This window comes from Nicotiana tomentosiformis, chromosome 9, assembly GCF_000390325.3.
Source record: "Nicotiana tomentosiformis chromosome 9, ASM39032v3, whole genome shotgun sequence".
Lineage (NCBI taxonomy): Eukaryota > Viridiplantae > Streptophyta > Magnoliopsida > Solanales > Solanaceae > Nicotiana > Nicotiana tomentosiformis.
This window is the reverse complement of record NC_090820.1, coordinates 60,004,442-60,022,339: the sequence shown is the minus strand read 5'-3', so window position 1 is coordinate 60,022,339 and position 17,898 is coordinate 60,004,442. Positions and strand designations below refer to the sequence as shown.

General features: G+C 35.9%; 1 protein-coding gene across 11 annotated transcripts in view; it reads right to left on the bottom strand.

Annotated features, from left to right (window-relative positions):
• LOC104090386 (uncharacterized) overlaps nucleotides 1-17,221 on the bottom strand; it is a 28,254-nt gene extending 11,033 nt beyond the window's left edge. The window contains exons 1-16 of one of the 11 annotated variants that reach the window (XM_009595459.4): nucleotides 16,967-17,217; nucleotides 16,737-16,776; nucleotides 16,426-16,502; nucleotides 15,936-16,002; nucleotides 15,245-15,350; nucleotides 14,738-14,920; nucleotides 14,361-14,423; nucleotides 14,248-14,266; nucleotides 14,091-14,155; nucleotides 13,963-13,978; nucleotides 13,800-13,861; nucleotides 11,931-12,027; nucleotides 11,029-11,363; nucleotides 10,444-10,777; nucleotides 7,710-8,053; nucleotides 7,028-7,398 (exon numbers count right to left, since the gene is read on the bottom strand). In XM_009595459.4, the coding sequence (XP_009593754.1) occupies nucleotides 7,134-7,398; nucleotides 7,710-8,053; nucleotides 10,444-10,777; nucleotides 11,029-11,363; nucleotides 11,931-12,027; nucleotides 13,800-13,861; nucleotides 13,963-13,978; nucleotides 14,091-14,155; nucleotides 14,248-14,266; nucleotides 14,361-14,423; nucleotides 14,738-14,919 (1,782 nt within the window). In that variant the 5' untranslated portion in view covers nucleotide 14,920; nucleotides 15,245-15,350; nucleotides 15,936-16,002; ... (1 more) ...; nucleotides 16,737-16,776; nucleotides 16,967-17,217 and the 3' untranslated portion in view covers nucleotides 7,028-7,133. Of the gene's footprint in view, nucleotides 1-4,889; nucleotides 6,734-7,027; nucleotides 7,399-7,709; nucleotides 8,054-10,443; nucleotides 10,778-11,028; nucleotides 11,364-11,930; nucleotides 12,028-13,799; nucleotides 13,862-13,962; nucleotides 13,979-14,090; nucleotides 14,156-14,247; nucleotides 14,267-14,360; nucleotides 14,424-14,737; nucleotides 14,958-15,244; nucleotides 15,351-15,935; nucleotides 16,003-16,425; nucleotides 16,777-16,966 lie in introns of those variants that run through there. The other 10 variants (XM_070185550.1, XM_070185553.1, XM_009595460.4 and 7 more) reach the window with 10 other exon arrangements.
• Nucleotides 17,222-17,898: the final 677 nt, after the last annotated feature.

Sequence of the window (17,898 nt, the reverse complement as noted above, 5' to 3'; positions counted from 1 at the left end):
ATTGAGTGAAGAGAATGGGATGTCAATTGAGAAAGAGTGAGCTTGAGGGAAAAGAAAAGAGAGAAGGCAATGAGATAAGAAAAGTCTTTAAGGTAGAGAGATAAAAACAAGAGGGTTTGAGTAAAGAAGAAGAAAAAAACTTAAGTAAGAGAAAAGAGGCTAAGGGTGAGGGAAAAGCTAGTCTTGTGATAAAAGCCAAAGACAGTGTAAGTAAGAAAATATTTTCTTTACTTCCTAACCTATTAAATCTTTCTTGTTTTAGTTCTTGTGATTTTGTGAAGCCATTTGTAGAAAGACCTTTTGAAAGGGGAGGTGAGGCACAAGAGATGGTAGCAAATGATCCAATCGGATTCTAACATGAATTTAGCGAAATCAATTCTTGTTGGATGGTGGAAGATAAAAGCTAGGTTAATTTCTTTGTTGTTGAACCTTTTGACTATTTTGATCCTTATTTACAGGTTTATAACATGGAGTTCCCTAAAGGCATTGCTAAGTTAGAGCCATTGCATAAGAGAATAAAAGGTGATGTTGTTCCATTAGTAAATAAGTCCAAGTATGGTATGTATAATTGGTTCATTCACATTCTTGGCTTTTCTAGAACACCTAAGGTATGTTTGGAGGTAATGAACTATACTCTTATTTCTTATGTTGATGACTTTATAATTTTTGTGGATGATGATATTTTGATGCATATCAAGTCATTAACTGTAATATCTAAGTTAAAGTGCAAGAGTAATTTTCTTCCTTTTGAAATTGAGTATGACATAGATGATTATGCATTCCAACTTGGTGGAAAGAGGCATGAAATTTATGAGAAGAGGCTTGCTAATGAGTTAAATGTTCTTTCTTCTCTTATTCAAGTGTCTAATGAGTTTTCATGTAAATTGCTAGAATGTGAGTTTTGTTGTTTGATGGGAAGTCATTCCTCTAGTCATGTTGATTGTGAGCCTATAAAAGTGTTTGCTACTACTAAAGAGGATATGCATGATTATTGTGACGTTAGTGATCAAATACGCTTTCATGAACCTATCTATGACTCTTTCTGTGACAGTTTGAGCAATCATGTAGAATCCATTGATGTTGCAAATATTATTGGGAAAAGTTATAATCATGAGCTTGAATGTATTGAAATTTATATTTTGGAATTTATGGGTTATTCTGACCTTTCTGAGAATTTATGTGCTTCTTTGAATAACTTACATGTAGAAGAATCCATGGGATTTATAATTGATACTTGGCTATATCATAAGAGTGTCTTATTTGATACATGTGGAAGAGATACTTGTGTTAAATGGATGCATGACTAATATTTTATAATTTCTTTGGCATGCACATGTTTGGACTACCTTATTGACAAGATCGCATTGTAAATTTCATTACATAGTACATCTAAGAGAGGTTTTTATTGGACAACTCTAAGTAGGCATAAATTTTATTGGGATAATGATGTCCATGTGCTTTATAAAGGAGTATTTACACCTATTAGGCTTAATTGGGTTAAGTGGACACATGGTCACTATCTTGTTTTATTCCTACCATTTTTTCATATTAGTGGATGCTATTTACTAGTGCGTGACTTTTTTTCCTTGCAAGATCGAAATTCGAGGACGAATTTTCTTCAAGAAGAGGGGAATGATAGCATCCTAGGAAGCTCAAATCTATTCAAGGACAAGAATGAAGCTTTGTAATCTCAAAGAGGTCCTTTAACAAGATTTCAAGCTAAAGAGTTGCAAAATAAGGTCATTAGGCTTCAAGTGCAAATAAAGAAGTTGTTAATTGGGATGGAGAGCTCAAGGATAAAGGATATGAGTTGTCTAGGTGTTATAATTATTTTATGGTCCAAATTCATGTCCAAGAAAAGGTGGATTAAATTAAAAAAGACAGCCTCTGAAGAAGGTCCAAATCAGGCCACTATTGGACCTATTTGGAACCTAAAAATGTGTTTAAACTTGCAGCCCAATAAGTCCTACATGAAGCCACATTTTTATAACATAAAAAGGACTTACTTGCTGCCCAAGAAAGGCTCAATAGGCGTGATAGAAATTGGTTATAAGTTGGTGCCAAGTTGCTTGCAAGTTGCCTTCAAGATTTCCAAGATCCTATCCATGATTGGTTTGGGACTTTCAAGATTCTATCTTAGATTGGTTTTAACTTATTTCCATATATTTTGGTACTAGATTTATTGCTTTCCTAGTTAGTTAAGGTTATGTTTTCCTTTTCCTAAGATTGTTGGAGTTACTTTCCAAGATTGACTTGGTTTTTGTTTTCTGGTTTTTTTTCTTTTCCTAAGGTATTTGGACTTGTTGTCCAAAGTAACTTAGGACTTTATTTCCTTGTTTTTAGGTAGGAATTTTGTGATCCCCTCTCTATATAAAGGGTTGTCTTCTTTGTTTTTAGATTTGAGATTAATATAGACAATATTAATAAATATTGTGAGATTTTTCTTGCACTCTTGTGTGTGGCTACTCTTGGATTTATTCTTCAACCTTCAAGACTCAACTTAAGGTGGTAAGATTAAACTCTTTCGAAATCTTAGATCACTTCTAGGTATTCAAGAAAGGTGATACGTTTAGGCTTATTGTTGTTCTTATTATTCTAAAGGGTCGGGTTTCACAATCTATCTCTTGTTTTTAATTCTCTATCAAAGGCGATTAGTTCTTTGTTAGCTAACTGTTGTTGTTAGGATTCAACTTCAAGAATAGACTTCTTGAATTCAAGAAACTCTTTCTTGAATTCAATCTATCTTTAATTTTCTGTTGTTTTTTTGTTTCTTTATTTTCTTTTAGCTTCCGCATGTTTCTTGATTTTTTTAGTAATTCTTGGACCCCCGTGTTGTTATCAGAACACCCTTAACGCCAATTGTTCAAATGATACAAAATTCATAAGAAGTAAGTCTTATAATTGTTTTCTAGATCACAACTTTATAAATACATGGTCATTCAAACAAATAAGGATACTTTTTCTTCATTTCTTCCTGAGCCTCCCAAGTAGCATCTTCAACATGTTAGTTTCGCCACAACACTTTCACGGAGGCAATTTCTTTATTTCTCAATTTCCGGACTTGCCGATCAATAATAGAAATCAGAATCTCTTTGTAAGTCAATTTCTCATTCACCTCAATAGTCTCAACCGGAACAATGAGTGTCGGATCTCCAACTACTTTCTTCAACATAGACACATGAAACACCGGGTGTACTAATGACATCTCAGGTGGTAGTTCAAGCTTGTATTCCACCTCACCGATCCTCTGAATGATTTTGTACGGTCCGACATACCTCGAACTCAATTTCCCTTTCTTACCAAATCGCATTACACCCTTCATGGGAGAAACTTTCAAGAATACCCAATCATCTTCTTGGAACTCCAAATCTCTACGACGAACATCTAAATAGGATTTCTGACGACTCTAAGCAGTCTTCAACCGCTCCTTAATGATTTTAACTTTTTCCATAGCATGATGCGCAAGGTCTGGCCCTATCAAACCTGCTTCCCCAATTTCGAACCACCCAATGGGAGATCTACATCTCCTACCATATAAAGCCTCGAACGGTGCCATTTGAATGCTATCATGATATCTATTGTTATATGCAAATTCTATGAGTGGTAAATGATCATCCCAGCTACCTTTGTAGTCTATAACACAAGCGCGCAACATATCCTCAAGCGTCTGAATAGTCCGCTCTTCCTGCCCGTCAGTCTGCGAGTGAAAGACACTAAGATTCACCTATGTACCCAAACCTTGCTGAAATTTCTGCCAAAAATTAGCAGTGAATTGTGCCCCCCGATCAGAAATGATGGAAACTGGGGTGCCATGCAACCTGACTATTTCTTTGATATACAACTGAGCATACTGCTCCACTGTGTCGGTAGACTTAACCGGCAAAAAGTGTGCTGATTTTGTGAGTCGATCCACAATCACCCAAATTGAGTCAAACTTGCGCGGAGTGCGCGGTAATCCTACCACAAAGTCCATATTAATCATTTTCCACTTCCACATTGGAATTTCTATGTTCTGTGCCAACCCACCGGGCCTTTGGTGTTCGGCCTTCACTTGCTGACAATTTGGACATCTTGCCACAAAATCCGCCACATTCCTCTTCATATCATTCCACCAATAGACTTCCTTAAGATCATGATACATTTTCGTAGAACCTGGTGCACGGAATACCTAGAAGTGTGAGCTTCAGTCATAATTCTTTCCCAAAGACCATCCACATTTGGAAGTTGGAACACAGAGTCGCCCTTGGTACCTTAGTATACCATCATCCATGCCAAGATAAAAGGCCATGGTCTTATGTTTATGAATCCCCTCTTTCAACTGCACTAACAATGGATCGTTGTATTGCTTCTCTTTGACTTCCACAACAAGCGATGATTCAGCCCTATTTTGCACAATTACCCTCCTTCACTAGAGTCCGCAAGAACTCCCAAACTAGCCAATCGGTGAACTTCCTTGGCTAATGGCCTCTGATATGCCTCCAAGTGAGCCAAACTACCCATAGATTTCCAGCTAAGAGCATCAGCCACAACATTAGCCTTTCCCGGATGATATAGAATATCAATGTCGTAGTCCTTGAGTAATTCAAGCCATCTTCTCTGCCTCAGATTCAATTCATTCTGCTTGAAAATATATTGAAAGCTCTTATGGTCCGTGAATATATCAACATGGACCCCATATAAATAATGACGCCAAATTTTCAATACAAATACCACTGTCGCAACTCCTAAATCATGTGTTGGATAGTTCTTCTCATGATTCTTTAGTTTCCTAGAAGCATAAGCTATCACCTTCCCATGTTGTATTAATACACACCCAAGCCCGATTCTTAAAGCATCACAATATACCACAAATCCATCTATACCCTCTGGTAGAGTTAACACCGGAGCCGTAGTCAATCTTGCTTTCAATTCCTGGAAACTCTTTTCACAAGCATCTGACCATTAGAACTTAATTGCCTTCTGCGTCAATTTAGTCAATGGAGAGAGAAGAGTAGAAAACCCCTCCACAAACTTTCTGTAATATCCAGCTAAGCCTAAGAAACTGCGAATCTCTGTTGGAGTTGTAGGTCTCGGCCAATTCTTCACAGCCGCAATTTTCTGAGGATCAACATTAATCCCTTCACTAGAGACAACATGACCCAAGAATGTGACAAACTCGAGCCAAAATTCGCATTTCAAAAATTTTGCATACAACTGACGTTGATACAAAGTCTACAACACTACCCTGAGGTGACCGGCATGGTCCTCTCGATTGCGCGAATATACAAGAATATAGTCAATAAACACTATCATAAAAGAATCGAGGAATGGCTTGAAAACGTGATTCATAAGATCCATGAAGGCTGTTGGGGCATTTGTTAGCCCAAAAGACATCACTAGAAATTCAAAATGCCCATATCGGGTTCTAAAAGTTGTTTTCGGAATATCCCGCTCCCTGATCTTCAATTGGTGATACCGGATCTTAAATCAATCTTCGAAAAATACCTGGCACCTTGCAATTGATCAAACAAATCATCTATCCTTGGCAGTGGGTACTTATTCTTGATTGTGACCTTATTAAGTTGCTGATAGTCAATACACATTCTCAGTGACCCATCTTTCTTTCTTACAAAAAGGACTGGTGCGCCCCAAGGCGACACACATGGTCGGATAAAACCCTTTTCTAACAAATTTCTCAACTGTTCCTTTAGCTCCTTCAATTCTGTCGGTGCCATTCTGTAGGGTGGAATAGATATAGGATGCGTATCTGGTATCACATCAATCCCAAAATCAATCTCCATGTCTGGTGGAATCCCAGGGAGTTCATCCGGAAATACTCCCGGAAATTCATTCACAATAGGCACGGACTCAAGTGTAGGTGCTTCAGCATCGGTGTCCGTAACCCGGACCAAATGGTAAATACATCCCTTGTTGATTATCTTTGTGGCCTTAAGGTAGGAAATAAACCTACCCTTTGACACCATATCATCACCCTTCCACTCAATAACTGGCTCATTTGGAAATTCGAACCTAACAGTTCTGGTTCGGCAATCAAGTTGGCAAAACATGAATAAAGCCAATCCATCCCCATTATCACATCAAAATCAACCATTTTCAATTCAATAAGATCGGCCACGGTGTCTCGACCACGCAATGTGACAACACAATCTCTATAAACCCGCGCGGCCAAAATAGACTCACCAACCGGACTAGATACAGAGAACGACTCATAAAACTGTTCTGGTTCTATCCCAAATTCCATAGCAATATAAGGTGTGACATGACAAAGTGGAACCGGGATCAATAAGAGCATATACATCATGAGATTGGACAGTCAATATACATGCGACAACATCTAGAGAAGCCTCTGATTCCCAACGTCTCCGCATAGCATAAAATCTGTTGGGTCCTCCCGAATTCTGTGCACCACCCCTAGCTGCACCACGCCCTGCGGGTGCTGGGGTGCCTCGAGCTGGAGGGGCTGTGGATGTAGTAGGTGCAGAATTAGCTGGCTGTGCCGCACCTCTGCCCATATTTCGGCGGGACGAGCGGCAATCTCTCTGAATGTGACTGAGTCGATTCTCTTGAGAAAGATTACACCGTACTCCCTTAAAATTGCAAATCCCACGTTGTTATAGTATTAAATAGCCTTCGTATGAAACATTTGAAGTTATTACGTTGCTATTTCAAATCAACATCTTTACCGAAACTATCACGTTCCATTCTATGTGTTTGTGAATTTGAGCATTATTCCCTTCAAAATATTAACACCAGCAATTTAGACATGATGTTGGAGAAGACATATATTCTAATAAGAGATCATTCCTCAAGTAGAACCACTTTAACGACCACTAGTTTCCCATGTATGGATCTTTTGCCAAGAATAGAACAAAATGAATATCTCAAGAAGTAAGGAGTAATCCCATCATCCTTCACCATGTGATCAGGGTTCGAATCACCCCAATGCGATACCCCCCTCCCCTTCCCCCCTTTCCCCCCTCTTAATAGTAAGTAATAAAATTTAAAAAGACAATGTCAGAAGTAAAAATGAGGAAGGAATTGTAGAATATTAGAGAGGAGTTGTTTCCAAGTGCAATAAAAGATTAAGACAGGTGAAACTTACAAGAAAGTTGAGATAGTCATATTGTCACAAGTTACACTAGGATGGATGTTAATAGTGGAAATCCAAAACCTTTGTTGAGACAGTCAAAAGTGCTTTCCTGGACATCCATTTGCTCTACCAATGGCAAATCAAGATTAGATTTGAATGCCATTTCAATATTTTCCTGATTTAATTGACAATCCAGAAATATTTTATCCGCTGAACAATTTTCATATCCCAACTTATAATTTTCAACTTCATGGTTGCAAGCAAGATCCGTACAGCTCTCGATCGATAAAGATGGATCATCCAAAAACCTGAAATCCAAAATCAAATGACATATTAGAGGGTAATAATTATCTATGTATATAATGATAAAGGTGGTGATAATGATACTGATGATGGTGAGTGGGGCACATGGATGGGAAATAGGAACAATAATACATTTGTCTAAACGTGGTGATGAAGAAATAAAAGATATCTTTACTGCAATAGTACCAGTGCCATAAGTTTTCAAACGTATCTTGTTATAGTTGTCTTGCACGATATATGTGACATAACTATTATCAAACTAACGAGGACTATGAGGATTTGCAGCTTGAAGCTTGATATAAAGGTAAACCCTTACCCTTGTACAAACAAATTTAGGTCCCCATATCCATTAATACTTTCACTATCACCTCCGTTGACTGATGAAGATCGATGCAGCTCTTGCCCAGCATCAAAACTTACAGGTGAATTCATACTATAATGGCCAATTGATGATGAAGACTGAAATTCGTGCTCATCATCAAATTTTAAACATGAATCAAATGCATTAAGATCCTCGTAATCGTCCATATTTTCACTATCACCACCATTGACAGATAAGCCTGCATCGAGTTGGGTTGAAGATAAATTTATCCCATGCTTGATTGAGGAAGAAGTTGAAAACTCTTCTCCAGCATCAGAACTTGATGAATCCATCCCATACTGAAATGCAAAGAATGCTCCTTAAAACTTGTAGTATACACAGTATTTCAGAGTACTAAGATGTACCTATTAATTAATATTAATTTTTAGTTTCTATCATAATGGCAATAAAGGGGAATATTAAAACTTGCAGTTCACACAGTATTTTAGAGTACTAAGATGTACCTACTACTAATTAACAAATTATTAGTTTTTTTATTACAGTGGCATGAATGAGAATAACAAGAGATAATAATGGATATGCTGGAAATCTAACAGCCAGTGGTTGTACACTGTTGAGCAGTCATTTTCATTTATTAATTTTTTTATTATATACCCTAAGGATTCCAAGCTTTTAAATTTTTATCTACACCCCTTATCATCCCCAATCCTCTTATTTTCATAGGAGCTTCATATAACTCTATAAATGTTAAGATATAATCATATCAGAGGCACCTTTACGATTTTGTGCCAAATCCACTTTAACATTTGGAAATAGATTTCGTTGAAAAGTATTTGAATTTTTTACCAGAGGCACTTTAATGGAGTTTGCTAGTGAGTCACCCATTTTTCTAAGTTATTCATGATGTTAATTTTGTGAATATTCTTCTGAAATCTATAGTTCCCTAGATTGCAAGAGAAAAGGAATCACCATGCTATAAGTCAATGCTATATGACGATAGCCCGGTGCACTAAGCTCCCGCTATGCGCAGGGTCCGGGGAAGGGCCGGACCATAAGGGTCTATTGTACGCAGCCTTACCCTGCATTTTTGCAAGAGGCTGTTTCCACGGCTTGAACTCGTGACCTTCTTGTCACATGGAAGCAACTTTACCAGTTACGCCAAGGCTCCCCTTCGAGTCAATGCTATATGCCGAGAGAAAATTGTGAAAAGGGAAAACAAACTTAGTTTTCCTTGGGTAAATAAAGCATATTAAGTTAGGTACAGAGAGAATTTGAGTCAGCTTATTGTTGATCAATTTATGCTACATTTTTTATTGCGTCTGGTCAACTAACCTAATTAAATTATCAGAATGCAATATGATAAAATGGGATATTAATGAAAAACAGTAAGTTGCGGAAAAGGAAAACTAAGCATATTAAGTTAAGGGACAGAAAGAATTTGAGTCGGCTTACCATTGGTCAATTTATGCTACATTTTCACTGCGTCTGGTCAACTAACCTAATTTAAATTATCAGAATGCAATATGATATAATGGGATATTAATGAGAAGCAAAATCTTTTCTTTAATAGAGAGGATGCAAAATCTTTTCTTTGATAGAGAGGAGAAGTGTGTGATCTGTTAAATGTTTCTTCAGCTGCACGTCAAACATTGAATCACACAATGTACTCTAAGGATTTTGAAAATACTACCAAATAAATCTTTCCACTAAAAATGCAGATGGTGGACAATGTCGGAATGCATCCTAGATTAATAAGTAAAATATATGCAACAAACTAAGCCAACAATTAGCTGACAGCTTTTCTGCAACTCATTGACCTTCCTCAAACGTCACTCAAATTGCTATGACCACATACACTAGATTATGGATCTTCCATCTCTGATCTCAGAAGGGTTACAGAATTCTGAATATCATTTGTATTTTTGGCCATCAAATGTCATAGAAATGATCTCCATGTTTTGAGATACAAAAACGATCGCCGTGGTAGTAGGATGATGGAATTTAGCCTCGAAAGAATTCTCCACTCAAAATGTGAAGACAGTTCAGAGAAAATTGTATTCCTGGTAAAATATTACATGTTGTGTCATTCGTTTTCGTTACCCTATTACATTGCTGCTGCTATTGCTTGTTGCTTTATTTTTAATGTTCCTTGAGCAGAGCGTCAATCGAAAACAGTCTCTCTACCTTTTTAGGGTAGGGGTAAAGTCTACCTTCACACTACCTTCCCCATACCCCACTTATGAGATTAAACTGAGTTTGTTGTTGTTGTTGAAGTTTAGAGAAAATTTCCTCCTTAAGAGAGATAACCATCAGGAAAGAAAGCTTTATAGTTCAAGGCTTCCTTGATTGGTACTACTGGCTTGTCCATCTACTGGGTGGGACTATTCCAACATATTCGGTGCTACGCCCCTGTTATCTCGTCCTCGAGACTGAACTAAGTGGATCGGTGCTATGATATAAATCTGAATTGTAAGGTTTGATACAAAAGTTGATTGGAGGTTATATAATAATCTTGAGACTAATGTAGTTACAATCAGCAATTTAGACTTGATGCTGACGATAAATCGTAAGCATTCAAATAGTTCTCATATAGCTTCAATTCAGAATCTTTGGACAATGATAGAAAACAATCAATATTTTTTTTTTTCAAAATGTAAAGAGTAATGAAATGCGAAAGGAGTGGTAAGAATATTAGAGATTTCGCTACATCATAAAGGTTAAAACTTACCAGAAAGTGTAGAGATTTGGCTAATATCATCTTTTCACAAGTACCAGATGCTGATTTTGAACTATCGTGGATGTTAACAAGATCAGAATGAGGAAGTCTGGAACCCTTGTTGACGTTATAGTCAAAAGCATTTCCCTGGTCATCCGTCTGTTCTAGTTGTGGCACATCAAAGGTAAATCCAAAATCTGTTACAATATCTTCCTGATTTACTTCACAATCTAGAAATATTTCATCAGGTACAAAATTTACGGATTCTGGCATAGAGACTTCAATTTCTTTGTTGCAAACAAGATTTGTGTAGCTCTCAAAAGAAAAAGATGATTCCTCCAAATACCTAGAGACCCCAAATCATTAAAATGTCAGAAGCTAATAATTACTTCTGCAGATAAAATAAAAACTATGATTACAGTACAAACAAGGAAGTATTGAGGGAGCATGGGAGAAGGAAGACGGGACAAAAATATTGTGTTTTTATTAGACATAGTAATAAAGATATCACTGCCAATTAGATCATATATTAAAATATTTTACTTAAAAAGGGACATGATAATTGGAAGTCTGAAGCACATAAAGGTGGTTCCTCACTCTAGTGGAAATGAATTTAAGTCCTCGTATACATCCATATTTTCACTATTACCACCGTGGACTGATGAACATTGATAGAGCTCTTGCCCCAAATTCATCCCATGCTGCATCAGTGAAGAAGTCTGGAAGTCTTGCCCAGTATCACAAAGTAAAGATGAATCGAATGAATTCATGCCTTCATTTACATCAATATTTTCACTATCACAAGCATGGACTGATGAACATGGATGGAGCTCTTTCCTAGCATCAAAGTTCAAAGGTGAATCCATCCCATGTCGGGCTGAAGAAGGCTGAAAATCTTGCCCAGCACCAAAAATTAATGAACCCATCCCACACTGCAACGCAAACAGAGCTCATTACAATATTTTAATTTACAATAAACTGTAAAGCATAATTCTTTAACTCATCATTGCACGTTATATTTACCCATTAATTAACACTAATTATGAGCTTTAATTAAAATATGGACAAATAAGAAAATCAAAAGATAAATAATGGATATGTTGGAAACATTACACCCAAGCACAATATTCTATAAGCAGCTCTTTTCATTTTGTTTATTTGTAGTTATAAACTGTTAATAAAGAAAGTAGCTTACAATCCACGGCAAGAGGATCAATATAACACCACGCTTCTATTATTTTAATAGAGACAACATATTACTCTAAGAAATGCCAGGGTATCACATAAATCAGATTTTTTTAATACTTTTATTTAAGAAAACAAAGTGAGTTTAAAAGGTTTAACCAAATATATATCCAACAATAGTACTCCCTTTATGGCCCTTGAGGTCTTCATCGATTAAATTAACAATAATGAGTAAATTTGATCATTCATAATAAATGTGGTGATTGGCTGCGCATAAGTTATTGAATGCCAGGTGAAGCAAGAATTAAGTATACCTTATGTTTCGCGATTTCGTTAAGAGATTTTGATATTGAGTTCTCCAATTTCCTAAGTTGTTGAATACTGTCAATCTTGTCAAGATTCTTCCATAGCCTACATATTCCAAAACAAAAAAGAAATGTCATATTATAGTTCTTAGAACTATCTCCATAGAAATAATAGTAAGTCAACAAGGCATATCAACCTAGGGACATGAGAGAAAAATCTGAATCAGCTAACTGTTGATTTATTCATGCAACACTTTCATTGCTTTTTTTTTTTTTTGGTTTGGTCATACTGTACTGAATTATCTTAAACCTGATAACAAGGGATAATTCTCTTTTCTGGAAGAGAAAAAGGAGAATATGTAACCTTCTAAACATTCTTCAGCTACACATGAAACAAAGAATGAAACATATAAAGTTACTCGAAGGATTTGCAAAATACTGCCCAACTTAGTCTATCATTGTAAACTTAGCTGGTGGGAAATTTGGATATGCTTATGATAAACTCATAACTTACATATCTGCAGAAAAGCCAAAAAAATAGCTAGCAACTTTGCTATAATTTATTGGCCTTCCCCAAAACAGTATCTAACTTTACTTCCTAATTCCTATGACCACACACATGACACATTAGACTATGTATATTCCATTTCTAAGGTCACAAGTGTTCACAGAATCATTTGATTATCATTTGAATGTTTATCCAGCATATGTAATAGAAATGATCTCCATCTATTTATAAGACACAACCTCAATACTCAGTCAAACCTATGATGACGCAATGATTGGCAGTGCAATTGACAAAGGGATTTTGAATCAAAAAAGCAAGTTCTCCTCAAATGTGAAGTTGATTTAGAGAAAGTCTAATCTCCTATTCATAAGGGAGATAAGTTCAGTCTTATGATATAAAATGTTCAAGAAAAGTTTGAAATAAATATTTTTCAGAAGTATTTATATAACAATTGTGGGACCAACACAGTAAAATCCATTCACTATCATGTGAAGTAATGAAATAAAAGTTCATTGAACCAACTCAGCCAACAAACTTTCTCATTTCTCACAAAGTGTGGTCAAATCAAAACTGCAAAAGGAGTAGGTCCTGGCCTCGTTAATCCACGTAAACTCGTAAAGTAGAGTCACAGCTTGATATCAGATAAACTCTTAAATGAGAATCATAAATGGAATAGTAGTATGTGAAGAATGAATGCCTACATAAGAGGACATGACAAAGCCACATGTCATTTAAATATATCCTAACAAAATGCTTTCTCAAACTGCATGTCAAGGCACTGTAAAATTAGGTCCTTGCCTTGACACCCTTCCCTAGCCTTTGTTCATTGTCACGAGCACATCAGTTATGTGTGCATCAATCTTACTCTACCAGTCAACATTTGCACCTTGTTTTTCTTTACTTCTTTCAAAGAAAATTTTTGTGCTATTCATGGGAGTTGAATTTAACTTAAAAGGTGCACTATACTAATACTGGTGAGTTACAATTTCATCTGATTTCTGTTAAAAATCTATAAACTTCCTTCCTCCCTGAACCATTGACCCAATCAAGAGTGGAAAAATCACTAGCTTTTTAATAGAACTGTGAAACTTTAAGCATTTGGTAAACCAACTTTTTAAGTATTCTGCCAGACATTATAAACTTCTGAGGCTTTATCTCCTATCTAAAATAGTTGTTCTTTGTAATAATTCAAGAACGAATAATACAACTTCTTAACACCTGCAGAAGAAAAATAACAGGGTTTTTCTTATAAAAATGACTAAATATATAACGAAACCAATCATAAGAGGCCTAATCTATGATTATGCTTTTATGTTTGTACTGGAAGATATCTTTTGAAAAAAATGAACAATGAAAGAGATCAAAGTTACCTGAGTCTACCCTCAATGTCTGAAAGTCGAATTCTTAATGACTGTGAGAGAAAATTGATATCCTACATTAAGCACAAGAAACTCAGTAAATCTAACTAGCATTGCTACCAATGGTAACAAATTTGATAATCATAGTGATATTTGTGATAAATAAAATTAATACCGCCGTTGTCAAATCCCTGAAAAAGAATGAGAAGAAATATTTTCAGTAGTAAAAAATGTCAACCTGATAGGCCTTGATTTCTTAAAAGATAGGTAAATATAACTACTTGGCAGTGAAATGAAACATACCCAGGACAAAGCTGCTCTCCTATGTCTACATCATGATCAGACTTCTTGCAAGCTTTCTTTATTGTCTAAATGTTCAAAGCCAGAAAAATGCATCACTAGAAAAGCACCTTGAAAATTGAAATGCACATATGAACGGAAAGACATAAGGTTGACTTACATCGAGACACTCCATCTTCCTGCTTATCAAGTAAAAGAAGAGTTCAAAGAATTACTCTTAACGCATTCAATTATTTCATCAGCACAATTATTCATACAAATGTGTTATGTTACCTTTTTGCCCTTTCTTCTGGATTTACTTCGGCAAACTTGGTGGTAATCATGTCCTCAAAGCTACTGGAGGAAGAAGAATGCAGGGGATTTAAGATTTATCGATTGAAAGGCTTTTGCAAAAACTGGTCTCTAATGTTTGTCAGATTTAAAGACGCATAATAATTAAAATTAGCCTATTTTCATTCAGGTGGATGCCACAAAATACTTCATATCTCATAAATTGTAGACATGGATAAAGTGTCTTGGCATCAAAAAGTAACAATCACATTTCCTACAACAAAATAATTGACGCATTAATTTTCTCTCCAAAGACCTATAACATTAAGATATGGAAATTTAAGGCTTAATCTTGAGTTATCGTGGTGGGAAAAAAGTACCTGTTATCTGACTTGTATACACTAGGCTTTCCACCTGGTGAAAACATGGCAAGAAAGATGTCAATGTCACACAACACTGACAGCTCATTAGCTTTCTTCAAGAGTCCCTTCTTTCGCCTTGAGTATACTCCTATGCGGTTGCTACCATCCAACTTATGCAGTTTTAATTTTGCTCTCCCCATTCTGCATTTCCATCAGCACAGGTTCAATTCGTTGATGCCTATATCAAATGACTTTAAGAACATACACTCTAATAAATTGTGATTGGTGGTAATTGGTTAACACGTGATTCTTACCCCTATTTAACCAGTTTAGTAGTAGATACAATTTGGGAAAGCGAAATTATTTCGGTATACCAAGATTATCATGCATGTATAATCCAGGAAGTTTAGAAAATAATCATGCCACTATAACATGTACTTGTGCATTCTCTGCACTTTTCCAGATGCTATTAGAATAAACAACAGTAGGTGTACTGAATTTCAGGTGGTTAGCCAAAATATTTACCTCACATTTGATTCAAAAGCTAAGTGTTTGCTTTCCTTTAGAGTCCAATTTTCAAGAAATTCTATGAACAGTATCTATCTTTCAAGATACCAGAAGATGAGGAGACCTGAGATAAAGTGCAGGAGAAGAAAACGACAATCAGAGTTAGATTTGTAACATTCTCCTACGATACAAGTAAGACATCACCAGAAAAAAAATATTATCTTCTTTGTACACAATTGAACTTTCTAATTGGATATAATCAATTAGAGGAGTGAAACCACTACCTTCTAAACTATCTACAATGAACTTGTATAGAACGTTTTGAGAGTATTAGCACAGAGACAACCAAAATCCTAACAAGTCCAACCATTTTCAGGTCAAAATAAAGGCATGTATGTAGAATTACAGTCAAAGCACTTTTACAAGGAAATGCAGTATCTTAAATAATAATCACGAAGAAGATGCTTCATTATGTCCGTGAAATTTCTATTGAAGCGGAAAAGTAAATGAACTTCAAATTTATGTTGGCAAGATAAACAATTATCAACTTTACAAGCAGTAACGGAGTCATGAATTTTGACAAGGGGATTCAAAATAACCCAAAAATGGCACAACTAGGGTTTCAACACGTATTCTCTTATGTTAAGGGGATTCAAAATATTTATGTACAGAAAGGTTGTTTTAACTCTATTTACGCAGTACAATTTACCAATGAAGGGGATTCAATTGGATCCCTATTGTTGCATGTGGCTCCGCAACGGAGTGCTGGATAACCCCTGAAAAGAATAAGAAGAGAATCATTTGCAAAACCTCAACCACATTACATAACCCCCTGCTTCTCTCATCACAATCGAACACAACCCACTATAACAAAAAGCTTTTATGAAGAACTGCTAGATGATGCAAGCAGAAGTTAAGGCAAAAAAAAAACACGAAGAAAAGAGTAATGTAGGGGAAGAAAGACACACATTCCCCTCTGAGATGTTAGCACACAAATTTTCAAGCTATATACAACTTTGCTGCAGGTACAAAAACTAGTCGAGACCCATCCTAAAACATTTTCTTATGTAGAAGAAAATTTGGGGAAAGTAACTGCTTTTAGTTCAGTGTTTAAGTATAATGCCTGTGTGATCCAGGAAGTTAAGAAAATAATCAATCACCCTAAAATAACATTGCACATATGGAATCTCAGTGCTTACCTGCCAGCAGAATCCAAATTTCATATAATTATACAAGCAATGGGACTTTGTTAGTTAGCAATGCCAGCAGTATGGTCCTAGAAACAAAAGAAGCCAAAAACAAAATAATGAGTAAGACTTGTAAAATAATATACAACCATTGTTGAATCACATTTGTCACATTTCCCAAAACGGAAACAGTATATTCTGAAAATATGTGCACTGGAGTTTAGAAAGTTATAACACCACACCACCAAAATAAAAGGTGGCAATCATAGTGTTCATAATTATACAACGTTTAGAAGGAAAAGTATAATATAATAGGTCCGTACCACTTTGATTATAGGCAGACCCATTTAGATTTTGTAATATCTGTAGATTGAAAAACAAAAACAACAAGAACCGACAATTGAATAATTTCGATGTTGAAAGAGAATACATATAGGTACATGATAACGTACAAATAATGAAACATATTAGAGAAGACAATGAATTCTATACAAACCCCACCCACAAACCCAAACATGCATGACTCTATGAAGAAACAATGATACGATGATACCATATGCAAGAAAGACGTGATTCCAGCCTCAGAAATGTTGAGCCGACATATCTCCATGCCATTCCACAGCAAACTGTTGGCGACGAAACTCTGGTAGAGATGCAAAGAGAATTGGATTGAGGCCAAAAAGAGGAGGTTTATGATTTTATAAGGAAAGGAGATAGCTACAATTGTGCTGAGGCTTTCTCAAGAGAGGCTAATCTACGGTCATGGTAACCCGAAACGATTGAATCGGAGAAGCCGTTATACCGACCATTTTGTGGTGAGTTTCAAAATTCATCAAGTGCACCTTGAAAAGTTGACATTTGAATAGTCTAATAGAGTAGTAACAATTTCTAATTACACAACACCCACGCTACTATGACACATTACCGCTATAATGATATTTTAAATAGAGAAATCATCGACGACCCCTTAAAATTATCACTAATTTTATTTAGACATTCAAACTAAGAGTTAAAAGAGCACCCTAGTGCGCTAAACTCTCGCTATGAGCGGGTCTGGAGAAGAGCCGGACCACAAGGGTCTGTTGTACATAGCTTTACCCTGCATTTTGCAAGAGGCTATTTTCACGGTTCAAACCCGTAACCTCCTACTCACATGGCAACAACCAATCATACTCAAACTAAGACAATTCTAATTAAACACCTAAATACTTGATAAAGTGTTCCCATCAAACACTTGATATTTTTATTTTTTTTGGTTATTTTGAAAAAAAATAGCTCTTGATTTTTTCTTCTCTAACGGACCGTCTTTTGTTTAATGGAGCAGGTGATATTAACTTATCCACATAATGGGCGCTTCAGAACACGCATAGAAGTTTTTTAAAAGCTCTAAAATATTTAGTAGAAACACCTTATCATGTGTTTAGGTGCTTAATTGAAAAAGCTTCTAGTTCAAGTATTTAAATGAAATATACTGACAAGTTTAAG